At 44.7% G+C, this 20,483-nt stretch overlaps 2 protein-coding genes across 6 annotated transcripts in view; one reads left to right on the top strand and one right to left on the bottom strand.

Annotated features, from left to right (window-relative positions):
- Positions 1-20,483, top strand: part of SNPH (syntaphilin) — a 289,004-nt gene that overhangs the window by 156,047 nt on the left and 112,474 nt on the right. The gene's annotated exons all lie outside the window — the stretch shown is intronic.
- On the bottom strand, positions 1,144-14,776 carry SIRPB2 (signal regulatory protein beta 2). Of its 5 annotated transcripts, XM_061437095.1 has the most exons (6): positions 14,533-14,776; positions 10,784-11,149; positions 9,351-9,692; positions 8,749-8,814; positions 7,589-7,727; positions 1,144-7,488 (listed from the first exon to the last, which is right to left on the bottom strand). In XM_061437095.1, the coding sequence occupies exons 1-5, from the start codon at positions 14,651-14,653 to the stop codon at positions 7,630-7,632; spliced, it is 993 nt and encodes a 330-aa protein (XP_061293079.1). In that variant the 5' UTR covers positions 14,654-14,776; the 3' UTR covers positions 1,144-7,488; positions 7,589-7,629. The 5 variants fall into 5 exon arrangements, with proteins under 5 accessions (XP_061293079.1, XP_061293078.1, XP_061293080.1 ...); XM_061437094.1 differs by having other exon boundaries at positions 1,144-7,727; positions 14,533-14,775; XM_061437096.1 differs by having other exon boundaries at positions 1,144-7,727; positions 8,749-8,793; positions 14,533-14,775.

Here is a 20,483-nt window from a genome sequence, read left to right as displayed (position 1 = left end):
ACCAGCTGAGCCACCAGGGAAGCCCGATGTTTAGTGAGTCCTCAGCAAATGTTAGCTCTCATTTTATCTCCTGTGACCTGCAGTCACTGGCATTAAACAGCTGCTTACTGACTCTTTGTTGAATTAGTGAAGGAGTGAATAAATGAAACCTCAAGCATCTGCATATCCAGGTGAGAAATGCAGGGATGAAAATCTCAGCACAAGGATGCAGGGCATGTACCAGACTCCTGAGAAGGGTTGAACAGACTGTGGGATATGACCTAATTTCAATAAAAGAAAACTTTTCATTTTCCACAGAACAGATGCCTTGTGGCTATGACAAGTGGCAACCCTGAGACCCACAAACATACATTCTGGAGGTGTGGGGCTGCAGAGTGACTGCCTTTTAGTGTTCATCGTGGTTGTGGGCTTGGTCTTGAAGAGACACTAGCGAGCAGTAGCTTAAAGTGAGATCTTAGTTCCTTGCCCAAGAATTGGACCTGAGTAGCCTGGGCTTCCCTGGTGGCTCAGAGGGTAAAGCGTCTGCCTACAATGCAGGAAACCTGGGTTTGATCCCTGGGTTGGGAAGATCCCCTGGAGAAGGAAATGGCAACCCACTGCGGTACTCTTGCCTGAAAAATCCCATGGATGGAGAAGCCTGGTAGGCTATAGTCCATGGGGTCACAAAGAGTCGGACATGACTGAGCAACTTCACTCAGCCTGGATGAAAATTAGAAATCCTAGCTGCTAGACCACCAAGGGCTAGAGGCTGGAAGCAAAGTTGCCCTGGTTCTTGCCTTGTTTGAAAAATGAATTGCTCAAGGAGGCAAAAACTGTAAAAGCAGGTACAAAGTTCATTACTGGAGACATGGCACGTGGGAGAACACACAAGGAAACGGTTTTGAAGCTGTTTCCCTCAGATTGGGGCTTGAACCCACGTGGCTGGGACTCAAACCCAGCCAAAACCCTGCCTGGGACTTGAACCCACGTGGCTGAGACTTGAACCCAGAGGAAACCCTGCTTGGGACTTAAACCTGGGACTTGAACCCACGTGGCTGGGACTGAGCTATAACTCAGCTATAACCCACCGTACCTGGTTTCAGGACCTAATGAAACTCAGGTTCTTGATGTCTCATCGCAGAAAGAATTCAGTGGGAGACAAAGTGACAGGTAAGGAGTGGATTTATTCAGATTCAGAGAGAAGCACACTCCACAGACAGAGTGTGGGCCATGACAGAGGGCAAGTGCGGCCTTGAAATGTGATGTGGTTAGTTTTTACAGGCTGGGTGCTTTCCTATGCTAATGAGTAGGAGGATTATTGCAACTATTTTGGGGAAGGAGTGGAGATTTCCAGGATTTGGGCCATTGCCCACTCCTTGGTCTTTTAACGGTGCCTTGGAACTGTCCTGGCAGCTCTGGGTGTGTCATTTCACTTGCTGATTGAGGATCAAGGTCTAGTCTTGTCTGCCATCTTGGTCCCATTTGATTCTAATTGGTTTATGCTGCTTCCTTGGGCTATGTCATTCTTTCCAAAGTTGTGCCCCACCCCTTTCCCTCCTGTTACAGTTTGTTTATTTGAGACAGAAGCAAGGCAGAGATACCCACCAGGAGAAAAAGGAGCAGGTTCCTGCCTGATGAGGAGGAGGGCAGTAAAGAGGTGGTCACATCGTTTATACAGGGCAGTTCTTCCAGGTCTTTGTTTACCTTTGGCCAGTTATCGCCCTCCTTTTTCTACACCTGACCTGTCCTAGGTCCCTTTCTCACATGTATGCACATCTTTTTGTCAAGATGGATTCCAGCACAGAGGCCTATGGGAAAGTTGACACCAGCTATTCTGGGGTGGCCCCCTCTCCCTTTTGGACCCCTAGGAAGTCTTTCTGCATACTTGCAGTCGGGGAGGTCTCCTTGATCTCAAGAATGGGAAGTATGTGCTCTCTTTATCCTTTATCTGGGTAAGACTCAGCTCATTTCTGCCCCGCCCATTACTGTCATTTTAAGTGTCCACCAGAAACTAAAGTACAGCTCTTTACCCTGTTCCTGTTGTTCATTTCTATATGGAAGTATAAACAGGAGGCTGGTTATAAATGTCTAAGCTGGAATCCATCCATTTCTTGCCTCAAGAAATATAAACAGGAGGCTAGTTGTAAATGTCTATCCTGGAGCCCATATAGCTCCTGCCTCAGTCTGGGCCCTGAACAAGCTGGGTGATAAGAGCAGACCTCTTGCCCTCTCTGGGCCTCAGGGCCTATGTTCAAAGTGGGTGGTGGAAGGTGGGCCAGCAAGTGTTCACAGCCTTCTCAGATCCACTTTCATAACAAACATTTTGTATCACCCCTTTATGCCTTAAATGAAATTGAGAGATAATAAAATTGATTTATATGCATTGACAAAACCAACATCACACCCTAATTGAAGGGGGGAATAAAAGATAGTGATTGGAATAAAATGATCTGTATTTCAATACTCAGGTACAAGAACAGTACAAGGCAAAATGAAACAGATGTTTGCCTCTATTGTTGACTGAAAAAAAAAAAAAAACACAACCTAACAATTTAGAGTTATGTCTTAGGACTTCAAGACCAGGAATGCAGATTCCTAAATAAGTTTGAACCCAGGCACCTCAGACGCTGTGCTCCTAACCACTATACCACCCTGAATCTATTTGGCCAGTAGGACTGTGCTTCCATGGCTAGTTTCTGGAGGCGGTTCCAGCAATCTGATTGGAGGTGTTTAGAGTCAGAATTTGATTAGAAGGGGACATTTGGGTGCGAAGTTGAAACTATTGACACATTTTTATAACATTTATCTAAATGTCCTTAACAAAACTGAGTAGGGGTGGTGCTGAAGGCCTTGCCCGCTTCCAACTTCCAGCCCCTTCCCCCACCCTCCTTCCCCTGCCCTGCCCCCATCCCCAAGTCCCACCATGACTACCACCTCCAGACTCATCCCTACCTTGAAGACCCACCACCACGCGCTCCGGACCCACACAGCCCCACCATTTTCTCCCCTATCCCCACTGCCAGCACTACATGTACCCCTACCCTCCAAAGCCCACTTCCTTCTCAAGTTTCACCCCCAGCCCCACTCCAGTTTCATCTCCACTTTGGTTCCCATCCTGACCTCACCCCAGTCCCACTCTGATTTTGCCTTCCACCACCTGCCTGGCACATTATCAGCCTTCAACTACTTTTTATGAATGAATGAAAGGGGCTACAATAGTGAAAAGTTAGGTTCCCGACCTTGGTGAACTCAAATACACTGTATGAGTGCTCAGTGGCTCAGTTGGTCTGATTCTTTGTGACCCTATGGACTATAGCCTTGCCAGGCTCCTCTGTTCATGGGATTTTCTAGGCAAGAATATTGGAGTGGATTGTCATGCCCTCCTCCAGGAGATCTTCCTGACCCAGGGGTCGAAACTGCGTCTCTTATGTCTCCTACATTGGCAGGCAGATTCTTCATCACTGAGCCACTTGGGAAGCCCACTCAAATTCACTAGTGAACAACTAACAATCATCAAGGAAATAAACACACACACACTCTCACATTTATATGTAGCAGTAAATGTTGTGAAGAAACTTACGCTGCAAATGGGAAATGAGAAGGAAGACAATGTTGTCGTGGATGAGCTACTACGGAGGCCTCTTGAAGAAACAGCTAAGCAGACGACTGAATGAGGGAACATGTGTAGCCAAGGCCCAGGTGGGTGACAGGGAGTCAATTTAAAAGGTGTTGGAGGCGGGGGATAAGACGGTGGGAGGGCTTTCAGGGATCAGACCACGCAGGACCCTGTCTAGTGTCAACTACAAATTGGCCCTTGCCATTGGCTCTTGCCGTCTATCTCTACAAGGATTAAGTTATGTGCTGCTGTGGCTGCTGATTTTCAACGTCCACTGAAAGGAGCTGTTGGGGTGGAGAGCAGAAATGAAGCGCTCTGTGCTCTGGGTAAAACTGGTAGAACAGGTTTTCAGACAGATATTTTCAGGAGCTGATTTTGTGAGCCCAGTTCTCAAATCTCCTTGTATCTAGAAAAACACTAAAATCCTCATGGTGATGTCTGCTCCTTGTGACTAGCAGTAACCTTCACGAGACTAACAGAAACCTTCTGCCAAAAACATGTGTTTGATTGCATTACTCCCCCTTGACCAAAATCACATATATGCTGACCTTCCCCTACCTCTTTAGAGTTGTTTCTCAGAACTACCTGGAATCCTCTCTCTCAGGAGATAGCCCTCATTTTGCCCCAAATAAAACTTAACTCATAACTCTCATATTGTGCTTTTTTTTTTTTTTTTTTTTAAGTCAGCACAAGTGAATAGGTTTACAGGGGCAGAGCAGGGAATACCCAGTTATTTCAGAAGCCCAGTTCCACCCTATTAATAGCTTCCTGTGGCTGCTTTAACATATTACCACAAATTTCATGGCATTAAAACAACAGAAATTTATTCTCTCCTGCTTCTGGAAGCCAGAAGTCTGAAGTTAGTATCACTGGGCTGAAATCAAGGTATCAGGGGGCTGTGCTCCCTCCAGAGACACTGGGAAGACTCTGCTCCTTGCGTCTTCCAGCTGCTTGTGGCTGCCAGCATTTTTCACACTTCCATTCTGCCTTTGTGGTCGCATTGCTTTCTCCTCCTGTTCTGTGTGGAATCTCCCTCTGTCTCTCCCTCATCAAAGACACTTGTGATTGCATTTAGGGTCCACCTGGATAATTAAGGGCTTCCCTGTGGCCCAGATGATAAAGAAGTTACCTGCAATGCAGGAGATCTGGGTTCAATCCCTGGGTTGGGAAGATCCCCTGCAGAAGGGAATGGCTATCCACTCCAGTATATCTTGCCTGGAGAATTCCATGGATAGAGTAGCCTGGCAGGCTACTAGCTACAGTTCATGGGGTTGCAAAGAGTCAGGCATGACTGAGTGACTAACACTTTCACTTTGGATAATTCAGGACAACCGCTCCATTTAAAGATGGGACACACACGCACAATCACATCTGCAAAGTCCTTTTTGTCACATAAGGTAACATTCACAGGTTCCAGGGATTCAGACTTGGATATCTTTTGTAGGAAGATATTATTTAATTTATTATATCTACCCTTTCTTCTGATGTCTGGTAATTCAATAATTATTCAATTCTCAGTGCAGTGTAAACCTTGACAGTTTTTTCTTTTTTTTTGGTAATGCTATTATCTTATTTAAGTTTTGACTGCTGAGGCATCCATTTCAAAGAGGCACCCCCTTCAATGTGTTTATTTCTGAACATACTGCCAGTCACAGGGCTAAATAGCCAGGCCATCTTCCCCCACTGAGTTTGCTTTGTTTTAGAGATCTTGGTTGATTTCAATAACTGATCATTTGAGCTACTATTTCTTTTCTTCTTCCTGGGCTTTAAATTCCTGCTCTTAAGTTTTAAATTTACCCATAAAGAGTGAGCCCAGAAAATCATCAACCTCAATAAAACAGAACCCCAGGTGTTCCCTCTGTTTTTCCCTTGTGACCTCACAGTGCGGCCCCAGGAATTCTGTGTAACTTCCAGGTCTTGTAAAGTTATAAACCTCTAGTTCTTCAAAGTTCCCTGATGGATATTGCTGAAGGGCATCTTGCACTCATAATAAGAACTACAAGAGCTGATCCAGCTACAGCACCAGTTATCCATATGTTGAGACTGGCACAAACACTCAGGCTAAATGTGTTGGCTTAGTGTTGTTCCACCCACTTTTCTGTTTGTTACAATGAAAAACATTCAGACTAATCCATTTCCTGATATAATAGGTGCTAATAAATGTTTGTATGGAAAGAGAAAAGGGAGTTCACATGTACTGAGTGTACACAGAACACACAGCTCATAGTAAGCCCTCAGTCGATGTTGAATTGTTTCTTATACAATGCAGAAGTCCACGTTATTTTCCTCCATGTTCCAAGAGGGGCAATGACTGATTTGTTATCAATGGTGCACAAGGAGGGAGTGGGCGCTTCAGGATTAGAAATCGGGCGTGTCTGACTGCAGGGAATGCATGCTTTCCACTACGTCAGGGCTTCTCGACTTCGATTCTACTGATACTTTGGGCCAGATAACTCTTGGCTGTGGGGTCTGTCCTGTGCATTTAGCAGCATCCTTGACCTCTAATCATTAGAGGGCAACAGTCTCCCCCAAGTTATGACAATCAAAAATGTCTGTAGACATTGCCATGTCCCTGGGGGGCGACGTGTCCTTTTCTTTAGAACTACTACCCTCCACTATGCTGCCCTAGTGGAGGCAGAGGTACAGAGAGGTGCCATTTCACCTGGGAATGGAGCTCAGGTGTGCCACACAGCAAGTAAGCTATCTCTACGCCACAGGGGTAGAGATTGCTGGTCATCTACTGAGCTTTACTCTCTGGCTCTCTAGTGACAGATTTTAGCTAGGTGCACTCTTGTTGCCTTCCTTGCAGCTAGGTGTGACCAAGTGACCACATTCCAACCAGGCAGAGGTGATATGGGCAAATTCCTACCTGTGACCTTGAAGGGAAGTGTCATCCTCCTCTTCCCTGGTCTTTCTGCCTGAGATATGGACCTGGTATCAACAAGATCAAAGAATCTTGGGGTCTCAAGGAGTCCCCAAATTGCCTGGCCTGTTTATGCTCAAATATTACTAGAGGAACCAACTTTCTTCAGATTTGAGCTACTTTCTTCTGATTTGAGAGTTTTGTCAAAGTTGCCAAACCTGAATTCTAACTATTATAGCCACCTAAGCCAGCCAGGGTGAAGAAAGAAAGCAGGCAGAAAAGGAGGAAGAAAGGATAGAGATGGAGGGGCACAGGTGGTCTGGCTGGGCCAGCTCAGAGTCACTCAGGGAAACCTTCTGGGAAGGACTCTCAAGTTGGATCTTGAAGGAAGAGAAAATGTAGGGTGGGGAGCAAGGGGGTGGGCCCTCCAAAAGGGGCTGCAACAGGAGCAGAGGCCTCGAGGAGAGACCTGGGCAAGACCTTAAAAGACAAGGAGGGTTTGAACAGGCTGAGAAGAGAAAGGAAGGCTGTAGGGAAAGAGCAAAGTGGTGAAGATGGAGTGATCAGGCTCCCTCACCCCACATCTTCTCACTCTTGCCCCACTTTTTGTAAATAATAATTACGTAACAGCTGAGGTCACCTATAGCACTGCACACGCATGTCAGGAGGTAATTTCTTGGCCACGGGCTACGTTTGTTCTGAAGCATATATAAACTCTACCTGAGAAAGCCCTTGGGGCTATGTTATGGCTAACATTGTGGCCGTGAGGCTGCATTAGGGCTTTGTCTGCTGGGTCAGCCACGAGAGGAGAGAATAAACATGTCTACAGTTCCTACGGCTCCTCGCATCTTCTTCCAGCCTCTTAGCTCGCACCTTGTCTACCCTGGGTTCAACAAACAGTGAAATACAGTGAGAAAAAAGCAAACAGAAGGGAGCCCAGTGACAAATAGAGAATTTCACCAGGTGAACAGGCATCAGGATCCTGGAGTTCATCGTGAGGCTTGAAGGCAGCTGGGAGGGCAGCTGGCAGCTGGGCAGCCGGGAGGCAGAGAAATGATTAGGGATTCCTGGGCCCTCTCTTAGAGGACCCACTCTAGGGCTGACCAGTCATCCATGACCCATGCTAAGACGAGCACACCTCTTCTGGGCCTGGAGTTCTGATGTCTTCTTGTCAAGGGCTTCTCCAGCAGACAACCAGGGCCAGCAAGAGTGCAGCCAAGGTCACTGTTTTCAGTCCCAGGACTGCAAGTGTGAGGACAGACAGGAGCCCTGGGAAACACAGAGGAAAGCTCAGGAAGGACCCCGGGTGAGCCCCCAACAGCCCACAACTCAGTGCCCCTATGGTGAAGCTGAGCCAGGCTTCTGTATAGCCTGCGGGGCCACATCCCTTCTACAGCTAAAGAGATCATAGACCTCCCTTCCTCCTGTTTCAGGCTCACAGAGCCTTTGCCCAATATCCTGTTTGTACCCTTAATCATCTTGACAGCATCCCAGACCTCTGATAACAAGAGAAAATGTCTTTCATTATTTGCTGCTCAACTCCTTTGTCCCAGGGCCGGAGCTAAGCATTTCCTAAATGCCTTATATAATCCTCAAACTAATCTTGCAAAGTAGGATAACAGTTCAATTTGTATAGATGAGGAAACAGACCCAGAGTAGGGGAGTGATTTGCTCAGGGCCACATGTGCCAAAATAGTGATGGGACGAAGTGGTCTGGCTCCCAAGGATAGCAGGAACAGGGCCGAGCATCTGGGAAGCTAACCTGGTCACCTCTATCCCAAGTTCATCCCCCAATTATCAAGTGCCCTTGAGGCTATGTGATAGGCATAGTTCTGGGCACTTGCCCCATTGGATCTGTATATAATTCTGTGAGGTAAACTCTCTGATTTTTATCTCCCTTTCCCCTCACAGATCACAGAGCAGGACACCAGAGACTCAAAGAGCTAGGAAGGTGCTCAATCCAGGGAGCCTGGCTACAAAGCCATGTTCTCCAGCTCTGTTCTGCACAGCTCCACAGTGTATCCTTTTTCTGACTCAGGGGGAGCTCAAGACCTCACAGCAAGACTGCCCACTGAGCAGTTCGCACTGACTGTTGGAAAGTACTTCTTTGATTGAACTTTACTCTGGTTCTCTGGGTTCTGCTTGTGCAGTTGAGATGGAGTCATGGGAACCGTCTTTGTGGCAGGAGGGCCCCAGAAGTCTGGGGCTGCTCATCTCCCATGGCCAAGCCCTCTCTGGCCCCACTTACCTATGGGGGACTGGTTATGCCACTGGAGGTAAATATACTCACCTGATGGAAATATCTTGGTTGTACGTTCCTTGGTGAATTCTGACCCTTGGAGAGAAGTGTGATTTACTGCAAGGAAGAGAAGTGGTCTCACACTCCCCTTTCTTTCTATCCCTCCATTTCCTGAGCCCCTGTGTTAGTAGCTGGGGAGATGAGCCTGTGAGTTTCTGCCTGGGATAGGGACTAGAAGTCAAGTCCAGTAACTATGAAGGACTAGTCAGACCTGGTTGAGCATCTCTGGAATAGAGACAATGCCTGCTCCGTTTCTGTATCTGCAGCACCCAGTGTGTGGCCGTCAAAGGCACACATGCATGTTTGTTGAATCATTAAGAGTCTGTACAGTCTCCACAGTCTGTCTCTGTGGAGCCCAGAATGGGGAGAAATCAACTCTGCCTGGGAGAAGGAGAAGATTTCACAGAGGAGGGGCTATTTATGCTGGGCCTTGAAGGATGAGTAGAAATTCTCCATAGAAAAGGAGAAAGCATTAATAGCCTATGTAAATGACTTTGAGTCTAAGAAGAGCTAGCTTGTTTGCGACACGGTAAAAATTTCCTGGTGGACCACCTCCCTCTGTCCCCCAACACCTTCCTGACTACCTGTCTCACCTTTGACTCTCAACCTGGTGCCCTGTCCGGATAGGTACTGCCTGTTGAGTTTAGTCTGAAACTTTACACAATAGTAGGTTCCTGCATGCTCGGTGGAGATGCCATGCAGAAGAATGCTGAAATCATTGTTGGAGGCTTGGACCGCAGTCACATTGGAGTAGGAGATGCCTCTAAAGTTGTAGATGGCCTCCCGGCTCAGACCAGTCCCCCGAAACCACCTGATGGGTCCTGGGGGACCAACTCCAAGCACTGTGCAATTCAGAAAGACGGTGTCTCCAGGCGTTGCCAACACCAATTCCTGGGGTTGGATGATCCAGAGGTCTGGCCCTGTGTTCCCAGGTCCTGCATCCAAAGAGAGGACTTCATTGTTCTCTCTCTCCCTCCACAGTTCACTGATTTCCTCCCTTTCCTTCCCCTGTTTTTTTCACTCAGCTACTCCCTCCCACATTCCCTCATTGTTCAATAGCTGATTCACTCAGTAAAGAAGTTCTCAGTACCTACTATGTGCTGATGCTAGGACTGGGGAAAAGAAAGCTCAGCAAAACATTCATGCCGTGCCCTAGAGTTCTCAGTCTGGTGGTGGAGGTGGCTTAGAAAATTCTTCTGAGGTTGGAAACCCAGAAGACTGCAGGACCAAGAGAAGCTTGGAAGGAGTCAGAGAAGGGTTTCTGAAATGTTTGCATTAAGATAAAATGAACCCCCCACCTCCACCCCCTACCCTGACACACACACACACACACACACACACACACACAGATATCCTCCAAGTCAACAATTTACAGGGGTTTCACAAACATCAATTCTTCTATTTCATCACCTGAATATCCTTTGAAATAGGAATTATATGGCCTATTTCACAAATTAAGCACTTGAAGGATGTTGACCTGAAATGACTAAGTTAAGAACACATTTCTATTGAATGACAGACCATATTGGTGTCCAGGTCACCACTGGTGTACTTAGAGATGACATGACTGGTTACTTGTGGATTAAATGATCAGCCCAAGTTCTTGACTCTCCTCTGATGGCGTGGCACATCCAAACTCTTACCGTGGCCTCATGGTGGTTGGGTATACTTCCTTGCCTCTTACCTTTGACCTTAGCCATGTGACTTGCTTTAGCCAATGGGCTATTTATTATTAACAGCAGACACACAAGTAGAAGCTTGAAATGTGCCTAAGGTGTTGGGACCTTCCCTCTGTGCTTCTGCTATCTCCATGAGAAATATGTACTCTGGCCAGTCTGGGCCCTGGAATAAGACATGCAGAATAGAACCAGCCCAGCTGCCTGTAAATGTGTGAGTGAGACATACGAATTGTTGTATGTCACTGAGGTTTTGCGAGCAGAGCTTGATTGTGGGTAAAGGTGAATGATGTGGGTAAAGGGAGATAGATCAGAGCAGAAGGTTGTGACCTGCAGGGCCTGATACTCACCCTTCACAAGCACGGAGGTGCCTCCATCCAGCATCTTTCCTGAGTGCTCACTTGAGCCATCAGATCTCACACAGTGATAGGTTCCAACATGTTTCCCGGTGACATTGTGGATATAGATGGAATAGTCACAGTTAAGCGGCTCCAGCATCTTCTGGATCATAGGCATCACCCCGGGGAAGAAGCCATGCTTGAAGTTGTAAATTTCTTGCTGGTCCTGGCTGCTCACCTTGATCCACTTGATCATGTCATCAGTGCAGGAGCCGACTACTGTACATCTCAGCAGGACTGTCTCCCCTTCTGCCACCAGCATGGGGCCCTCGGGCTGCAGCACCTGCCACTTACTCCCCTTGCTCTGCTCAGGAACTCCTGCAACGGAGGAAAAAAGGCTTCGTGCAAGGCTAGAGGAACTTGGAGTCCTAAGAGGCAAACTTAACATAAACCAGCCATTAACTGGTCAGGAACAATTGCTTAGAACACTTGAGGGGTGTTGTTGGAGAGGGAAGTGAAAGAGGAGGTGAAGCAGCTGGCTGGAGACAGAGAGAGAGAGAGAGAGAGAGAGAGAAAGAGAGAGAGAGAGCAGGGCTATAAAATGGAGAACTTATAAGTAATAAGGTCACGATGGGGTCATCAGCTTTGTGCTGCGAGTTTCCCTTCGTCTGTGCTTTCATCAGGCCTTGGGCATAACTCGGTCTCATCCCAGGTCTTAAGTTTGCATCATGGTGTTTCTTGGTTTTCAGTGCAGGAGGGGAGTAGAAAGGTGGAGCAAATATTCCCTTCTAAGAGGATCTGGGGAAGGGTTGTGGAATTCAAAATTCATTTCCCTCCCATCTTCAGCGAGGTATGTGCCATTAGCCACTAAGAACTGCCTCACAGTTGTGACCAAGGGACACCCCATGTCCAGTCCCAGGGATTCTGTTTGTCCTTGGTGTCCTTAGTTCCAGGAAGTTCAACGATACTCACCCCAAACCCCACTGTATGAGTGGTGAGACCTCGTCCTCTCTAATTCCTGCTGGTGCTCATTTCCCTGCCCTCAGCAGTTTCCTCACACATATGCACTAAATCGTGCCCATCACTCAGCAGAGCACAGAGAATAATGCCTGTTCCCATCTGTAAAACTGGAAAAACTCGTCAACAGGGTCATGGGTAGACTACACAGAAGAGAGTACTCTGCCTAGAGAGAAGTGCTCTCTCCCATGTAGCAAATCTGAAAAACAAGGCCCCAAGTAATAAAATATAATAACATTCTAAAGTGAAGCTTATAATACATGTATAAGTAAAGTTAAGTAGGTAACAGTAGAATCATAATTGGGGTGGGGAGAATGTTAGTATACCATCATAAGGTTCTTATACTATATGTGAAATGGTGTGATATCACTTAAGGTAGATGTTGATAAAGAGGTATTAATATATTGTAAACCCTAAAGCAATCACTAAATTACAAAATAAAATCACAGCTAATAAGCCAAAAAAAGAGAGAAAATAATGTTATAAAAGTATTAAATTACCAAATGAAGACAGAAAAAGAAGCAAAAGGGAGCAAAGAACAAGTAGAACAGATTTCTTAATAGATTTAAACCCAATCATATCAAAAATTATTTTAAATGTAAATGGTCTAAATATTCCCAGAAAAAGTTAGAAACTGTCACAGTGGACAAAAAATGTAAGATCCAATTGCATATTGCAAATTAAAACCACAAAGAGATGCTACTTTTTAGAATGACTAAAATTGAAGAGGCTGACCATACCAAATGTTGGCAAGGATTGGGGGAAATGTCATTCTCCTACATTGATGATGAAAATATAATATGGTAAATCACTTTGCAAAACTTTAAAGCAGTGTCTTTAAAAGTTAATCAATCACCTGCCATATGATCCAGTCATTTTGTTCTTAGTACTTTCCCCAAGAGAAATGAAAGCATATGTCCACACCAAACAGCAAGCAACCCAAATGTCTGTCAATAAGTGAGTGGAGAAACAAACTATGGTTTATCCATACAGTAGATAGACAAAAAATGACTACTGATATGTGCAACAACATGTGTGACTCTCAAATAATTGCAATGAATAAAAGAAGCCAGGCAAACAAGGGTATGTACTGGATGTCTGTTGTACAAATTTCTAGAAAGTGCAAACTAAACTGTAGTGATGGGAGGCAGCGATGGGAGACAGATAAGCAGTTGCCTGGGGAGGAGGAGGAATGGAAAGGATGCAAGGAAACTTTTATGAGTGTTATATTCATTCATCATCTTGATTATCTTGGTGATAAGTTCACAAGTATGAAACGTGTCCAATGCCCACAAAACGTGTCAAATTGCACACCTTAAACACATACAGTTTGCTTTATGTCAGTTGTACCTCAATAAAGCTATTAAAATTTTATGAAGATGAAGCTTCTGTGTGTTATGAGAAGGGGAGAACTAAAGAGGCAGTAGAGAAGGTGAGGGCTCAGAAAGTCGCGTGGTTCTTATCCCAGCTGGGGCAAGTCTGGAAAAGTGAAACAGCAGAGAGGAAACTGGAGTCTGGAATAAGGCGCTGTGCCTCTCATCCCTTCTCACTCCCCTTTGCTTGATTCTCCTTCTATGTTATCACACAGACTTTGGGAAATGTCCGGGGTGCTTTGTCTCTGCCTCGTCTATAAAGCTGGGCTAGTCCCTTCCCCACAGCTCTGGGATTCCGTCCCACCCATTTTTCTATCTGCACGCTCTGGTTTTCAAGATCCCTGTCAAGGGGTTCACTTTCGGAAGTCTGCTAGAAATCACTATTTTCCACAAATATTTTGAATATATTTTACTCTGGTTTGTTTAGATATATAATTTCCTAACCTAGTGCCTAACACCTAAGGGACACTCGAAGTATTTGTGAAATGAGTTACTAAGAATTATGACTCACACTTTACTCAAGGAAACCTCTCTTGGGGCTGACCGTTCTGGGGGACCCAAGGTGCAATGAACAGAATCTAGATCTCAGTAGGTCCTGGGACAGAGACCCAGATGGGCAGGGGACAGAACGAGCCCACTGAGAGCTACGCATCTTGTCTGGTTGATCAAAGGGTTCTGGGCTCCGAGTCTGAGTTGTACCTGGAAGACCCCAAACTCAGGAGCTAAATCAGCCTGATCCTGACTTAGAGGAGACATCGGTATGATAGTAGTGGCCAATAGTTATTAAATCTTTACATTGTGCCAGGTATTTATAGGTATTATCTCACAAAAAGTCTTGAGATGGGCCCTAGGATTAGTCTCATTTTATGGAGCCCCACTGACTTACGGATGTTTGATTTGTATAGTTGCACAGGGCCCAAAGCTTAGAAGAGGCTCATGCTTGCCTTAGTGCTCTACTATTGCTGTTTTAAAATTCTTAATATCTTTGGAACAAAGGACCTGCGGTTTCATTTTGCACAGGGCTGGGCAAATTATGTAGCCAGTCCTGGGCTGAGCCTCACTATTTTTATATTAATATTTAATAACTCACAGCACCCCCTAGAGAAAGGTCCCAAAGACCGGTTCTTTGCAGATGGGCTAACAAGTATCTGAGCCAGAACATGGTATTGTAAGCCCAGAGCCTGGGAGCTTGACTTCCCTGTGCTGCCCTAAAAGTTCTGCTTCTCCAGACACTTGGTCTGAGTTCTGCTGGGATCAAAGATATTCTCAGCTTCTCCCTCCCACTCCATCTGGTAGGGGTCAGGCCCCTCCTGGCACCTGTCTCTGGGGTCAGCCAGGGGTGGATCCTCTTCTGTCTCAGATCCTACTCACCGGAGAGGACAAGGAGCAGTGCCAGCAGCCAGGAGCAGGGAGATGAGGGAGCCAGGCAGGTCAGGGTGGGCATCAGAGAGGGCACAGGGCATCTCCTGTGGTCCCCTAGACTGACCACCATTCTACTCTCTGATGGGCGTTGGAGTCTGAAGTGGGGTCCGTATACAAGGCCTTCTCATGGCCAGGACTATTTGGGGAAGTATTTTCGCTAAAGCAAAACAAAGCTGCAAGAGGAAGAAGGGGAATGGAGGAGTTTCCGGCTTTCACATCTGAGCAGTAGTTCCTGTATTCACTCTGTCAAAACCTTAATGACCTTTCCCAGACTCTGTCCTTGCCATCCTGGGAGGGAGATGAACACGGTTGTCACAGTGTGGCCTCAAGTCAGCCTGACTTTGGATCAAGAATTGCGTCTGCCTCTAGAGAAGGAGAAAAATGTATCAGATCAGATCAGTCGCTCAGTCTTGTCCGACTCTTTGCGACCCCATGAATCGCAGCACGCCAGGCCTCCCTGTCCATCACCAACTCCCGGAGTTCACTCAGACTCACGTCCATCGAGTCAGTGATGCCATCCAGCCATCTCATCCTCTGTCGTCCCCTTCTCCTCCTGCCCCCAATACCTCCCAGCATCAGAGTCTTTTCCAATGAGTCAACTCTTCACATGAGGTGGCCAAAGTATTGGAGTTTCAGCTTTAGCATCATTCCTTCCAAAGAAATCCCAGGGCTGATCTCCTTCAGAATGGACTGGTTGGATCTCCTTGCAGTCCAAGGGACTCTCAAGAGTCTTCTCCAACAGACATCCCTTATACGTGGAATCTCAAAAGAAATGACACAGATGAACTTGCAAAACAGAGAGACACAGATTTATGACTGCTGGGGGGAAGGGATAGTTAAGGAGTTTGGAATGGACATGTACATACTGCTATAGTTAAAACTGATAACCAGCAAGGTCTTACTATACAGCACAGGGAATTCTGTTCAATGTCATGTAGCAGTCTGGATGGGAGTGTAGTTTGGGGGAGAATGGATACATGTATATGTATGGCTGAGTCCCTTCACTGTTCAGCTGAAACTACCACAACATTGTTAATTGACTATAGCCCAATATAAAATAAAAAGTCTAAAATAAAAATAGAGAATTGGGTCTGCCTGTTCCTGGTTGTGTGACCTTTCAAAGTCATTTGTCATTTTCAAGGCTTTATTGCCTCATCTATAAAATGGGGACAGGAGCAATCCCTTCCTAAGTGCAGGAATGATATGACATATATGCATGAGGGTGTAGCATAATATAAAGGGAAAACATATTATCCATCATTATTCATAATATGTAGGAAATAGAGGAAGTAACTTTGCTTAAGAAGGACTGATTGTAAATCAAGACCCCTAGTAGCCTCCTTTTGGCATTGGAGGGTGGGCACAGACACTTCCTAATTGTATAATTGTGGGCAACACTCTAAAGCTCCATTTTCTGGGGTCCAAATGGAACACACTCAGGTTGTGCAAACATTTGTGTTTGTGGCCTCTTAATTTTCTGTAACTGATCTAAACTTTCTCAAGAATCACCCCCTCCTCCATCATGCCAGTTATTAGGAAGGAAAAATTAAGTTTGCTAACTAATCCCAGGCTTTTCCATGTTCTGATAGCCTCTTTAGCTGTACTGTCTAGATTTAGATTGTGGCTTTACCCAGATCTGGCTGTGTGACCCTAGGACAATCATTGAACACTCCTGATCTATAAAATGAAAATAAAAATATGGTTGCATTTATGGGATAGAGTAAGCACTTATATGCTGCCATCATTCTCTCTTAGGTTAACTCAGTCTTTTTTAGGAAAAAAAAGCTCAAGTTTTCAGTGCTTCCCTTCTTCTTTCCTACTGCAGGTGGTCCTGGGTGCAGAGGAAGCTGAAGTTTTTTTCTGGATGGAAAGGTGGGCCTTGGGTCTGAGCACTGTCTTGGGGTCTGAGTCTGTTTCAGAGGTGGTCTGACCTGCTCCTTGAGCACTTTCCACTTGGGGTCTGTTGAGATGTGGCTGGTCCTGCATGGCCTTTAGTACCTTTCATGGAACCATCGGTAAATCCCATTACTGCCTCTACTTGTTCTCCTGTTGAGGACCCTGATATATTGAAGCTTCTTTGAATAGACCATAGGCCTGGAAAATTCCACAAGACTCTCAGGACCTGCATGTCATCCTCATGAATCAGCCACTTATCTATGTGCTTTCCTTTCTCAGCTATTTCTTAAGTTTTATTTAAAATGAAAAAAATTTTTTTATTTTAGTAGGCAAGGCATTGTATGGTTTAGCTACTGCTGGGTAACAAACCACACCAAAACTGCTGTGGTTTAAAACAATAACCATTTATTTAATTTGTGATTCTGTGGGTTGATAATTTTGTCTGGGCTCAGCTCCATACTTCTTCACATTTCAGCTGACTTTTTTTCTTCTTTTTCAAATTATGAAAGTACGATAACACATTTACAGGAGACTTGGAAAATACAGAACAAGGTTACATATAGTTCAATTATTACAATTGTAATATAATTATTTTTATATATTACAATTATTTTTAAGTAGATAAATTAAGATTTTTAGTTGGAATTTCAATATCAAACTCTCAAAATTAATAGAATGAATATACAGAGAGGTAGGATATAGTAGACCTGAAGAGCACTATAAACCAGTTTAACATAATTAAGATTTATTAAATTTTCACAAAACAGTAGGATACTACTCAAGTTCAAATTCTACTTAAGTTCCCATAGACTATAAACTAGAAGACACTGGAACATACCCAGGGATGTAAAACAAGGTGCAAAAATTTCATGGTCCAAAGGTATTGAAATCATAGAGAGTCTGTACTCTTATCACTGTGGAATTATGTTAGATATCAACATCAAAAGATACTTGAAAATAACCCACATATTTTCAAGGGCAATGTGACATTTACCAAGAGTGATTTGACTTAGCCATTAAAAGCCTCAATAAAGTTAGAAGACTGAAAAAATACAGAGTGATTGCAAAGAAGAAAGCATTTAAATGAGAAATTACTCTCAAAGATACTTTAGAAAAAATTCATGTATTTGATAACTAAATGTCTGCTTTTAAATGATGGATGTGTCTAAGAAGCCGTAACAAGGAAAATTAGAAAATAATTTTATGTGTGAGTCGAGACACAATCTGAGTCTCTTTACAGTCAGTTTCTGGAGCTTTCATTTTTTTCATTTGATTAGGCCATGTTTTCCTAGATGCTTTCCGGTCTTTGGTTGAAATTTGGACGTTTGAACACACCATTTTTATGTCTTCCCTAATTCATATTTGAAATCCTATGCCCTGAATGTCATAGAATTAGTAGGAGGAGCCTTCAGGAGATACTTAGCTCATGAGAGTGGAATCATGAGAAATGGTAGTAAGGCCTTATAAAACAGGCCACACAGAGCTCCCTAGCTGCTTCTGCCATGTGAGGATACAATAAGAGGTTTTTGATCTAGAAGAGAGCCCTCACATGACCAGGCTGGTGCGATGATCTTGGATTTCCAGCCTCCTGAGCTATGAGAAATAAATTTCTATTATTTATGAACTTCTCAGTATATGCTGTTTTAGTACAGTAGCCTGAATGAACTAAAACAACCATCTCTTTATGGACTGGCTTTGTGCAGGGGAATCCCTTCTTCAATCATCCTGGCTAGATTCTGGGGCCTTTCAAGTATTTTCTGGGGATATATCTTCTCTAGGCTGTGAGAGCCTCTTGATGAAGGTGAAAGAGGAAAGTGAAAAAGCTGGTTTAAAACTCAACATTCTAAAAACAAAAATCATGGCATCCGGTCCCATCACTTCATGGCAAATAGATGGGGAAACAATAGCAATAGTGACAGACTTTATTTTCTTGGGCTCCAAAATCACTGCAGATGGTGTGCAGACACAAAATTAAAAGACACTTGCTCCTTGGAAGAAAAGCTATGATCAACCTAGATGGTATATTAAAATGCAGAGACATTACTTTGCCGACAAAGGTCCATTTAGTCAAAGCTATGGTTTTTCCAGTAGTTATGTATGGATGTGAGAGTTGGACCATGAAGAAAGCTGGGCACCAAAGAATTGTTGCTTTTGTACTGTGGTGTTGGAGAAGACTCTTGAGAGTCCCTTGGACTGCAAGGAAATCCAACCGGTCAATCCTAAAGGAAATCAGTCCTGAATATTCATTGGAAGGACTGATGCTGAAGCGGAAGCTCCAACACTTTGGCCATCTGATGCAAAAAGCTGACTCATTAGGAAAGACTGACACTGGGAAAAATTGAAGGTAGGAGGTGAAGGGGACGACAGAGGACGAGGTGGTTAGATGGCATCACTGAATGGACACGAGTCTGAGCAAATTCCAGGAGATAGTGAACTACAGGGAAGCCTGGTGTGCTGCAGTCCATAGGATCTCAAAGAGTCAGACATGACTGAGTGGCTGAACAACAGGCTGTGTTTATGCTTCAGTTCAGTTCAGTTCAATTCAGTCGCTCAGTCATGTCCGACTCTTTGCAACCCCATGAATCACAGCACACCAGGCCTCCCTGTCCATCACCAACTCCCGGAGTTTACCCAAACTCATGTCCATCGAGTTGGTGATGCCATCCAGCCATCTCATCCTCTGTTGTCCCCTTCTCCTCCTGCCCCCAATCCCTCCCAGCATCAGAGTCTTTTCCAATGAGTCAACTCTTAGCATGAGGTGGCCAAAGTATTGGAGTTTCAGCTTCAACATCAGTCCTTCCAATGAACACCCAGGACTGATCTCCTTTAGGATGGACTGGTTGGATCTCCTTGCAGTCCAAGGGACTCTCAAGAGTCTTCTCCAATATCACAGTTCAAAAGCATCAATTCTTCAGCACTCAGCTTTCTTCACAGTCCAACTCTCACATCCATACATGACCACTGGAAAAACCATAGCCTTGACTAGACAAACCTTTGTTGACAAAGTAATGTCTCTGCTTTTTAATATGCTATCTAGGTTGGTCATTATGCTTAGCTATCTCAAATTCCCTATATAGCTTTCCTGTTTCTTAGGAGTTCTCAATCTCTTATACCCATTTGTGTCTTCCTGTGGAACTACCTAATATCTGAAGCTCTAATGAAACCTCTTCAATGGCTTCTGTTTTCTGCACTTCTAAACTGTGCTGCTGTTCCTGTTAGAGTTCTGAGTCAGATGATACAGAAACTAATCCCACAGTCAGCCCCAAAACAAGTCACAATGTTGGATGAATGACCCAGTGTGTTTCCAAGGGCGGAGCAGGCACGTAAGGTTTCCTCCCAGTTGTGCTGCTACACCAGGTTGAAGGAGGAGTACGAGTATAAAAAACACTGCTCATTCCTACAGCTTTCACTGGAATCCTTTCCCGTGACTGGAGAACAAAGGCTGGGCACCTTCCTTGTCTGCTCTATTGCTAATGTCACTCCTTTAATTAATTAATTATTGTTATTTTTTTTTGCCAGTTTCACTGGCAAGTAGGTTTGTGGGGCTCCTCACACTGTCACGCGATTCGCATAAGTCTATTCCTGTTGTTTTAAACCCTAAAATTGCAACAATTAGTTACAGCAAATCTATACTTAGCTGAGTATTTAAAAACTGTATGTATGTGTACTTTTCATTTACCATGTCTAAATGGTACCTATTTGTACTTTAATAGGGAAATTGAACTCATTCACGATAATTTCCATCTAAATCATCCTCATGCACACCTCCACCTCCACTCTAACTGAGGTCTTATTAGGAAGAAGGCAAAGCCACAAACCTAAAGGATTATGGGAGTGAGAGAACTGCCTGTGTACCTTCCGGACTCTGGGTCTCAACGTTCTTCTACATTAAAGGAAGAATCCAGACCTTGAGGCAGACACATGTTGCTTTCAGTCTGTTAAGCACTTGTTTCAATGGGTTGATGATTTTTCTACCTGATACCTCCTCTCCTTTGCAGTTATGA

The sequence above is a fragment of the Bos javanicus genome, chromosome 13 (assembly GCF_032452875.1).
Source record: "Bos javanicus breed banteng chromosome 13, ARS-OSU_banteng_1.0, whole genome shotgun sequence".
Classification (NCBI taxonomy): Eukaryota; Metazoa; Chordata; class Mammalia; order Artiodactyla; family Bovidae; genus Bos; species Bos javanicus.
The sequence above is the reverse complement of the archived record's forward strand: the minus strand, read 5'-3'. Positions and strand labels throughout refer to the sequence as shown.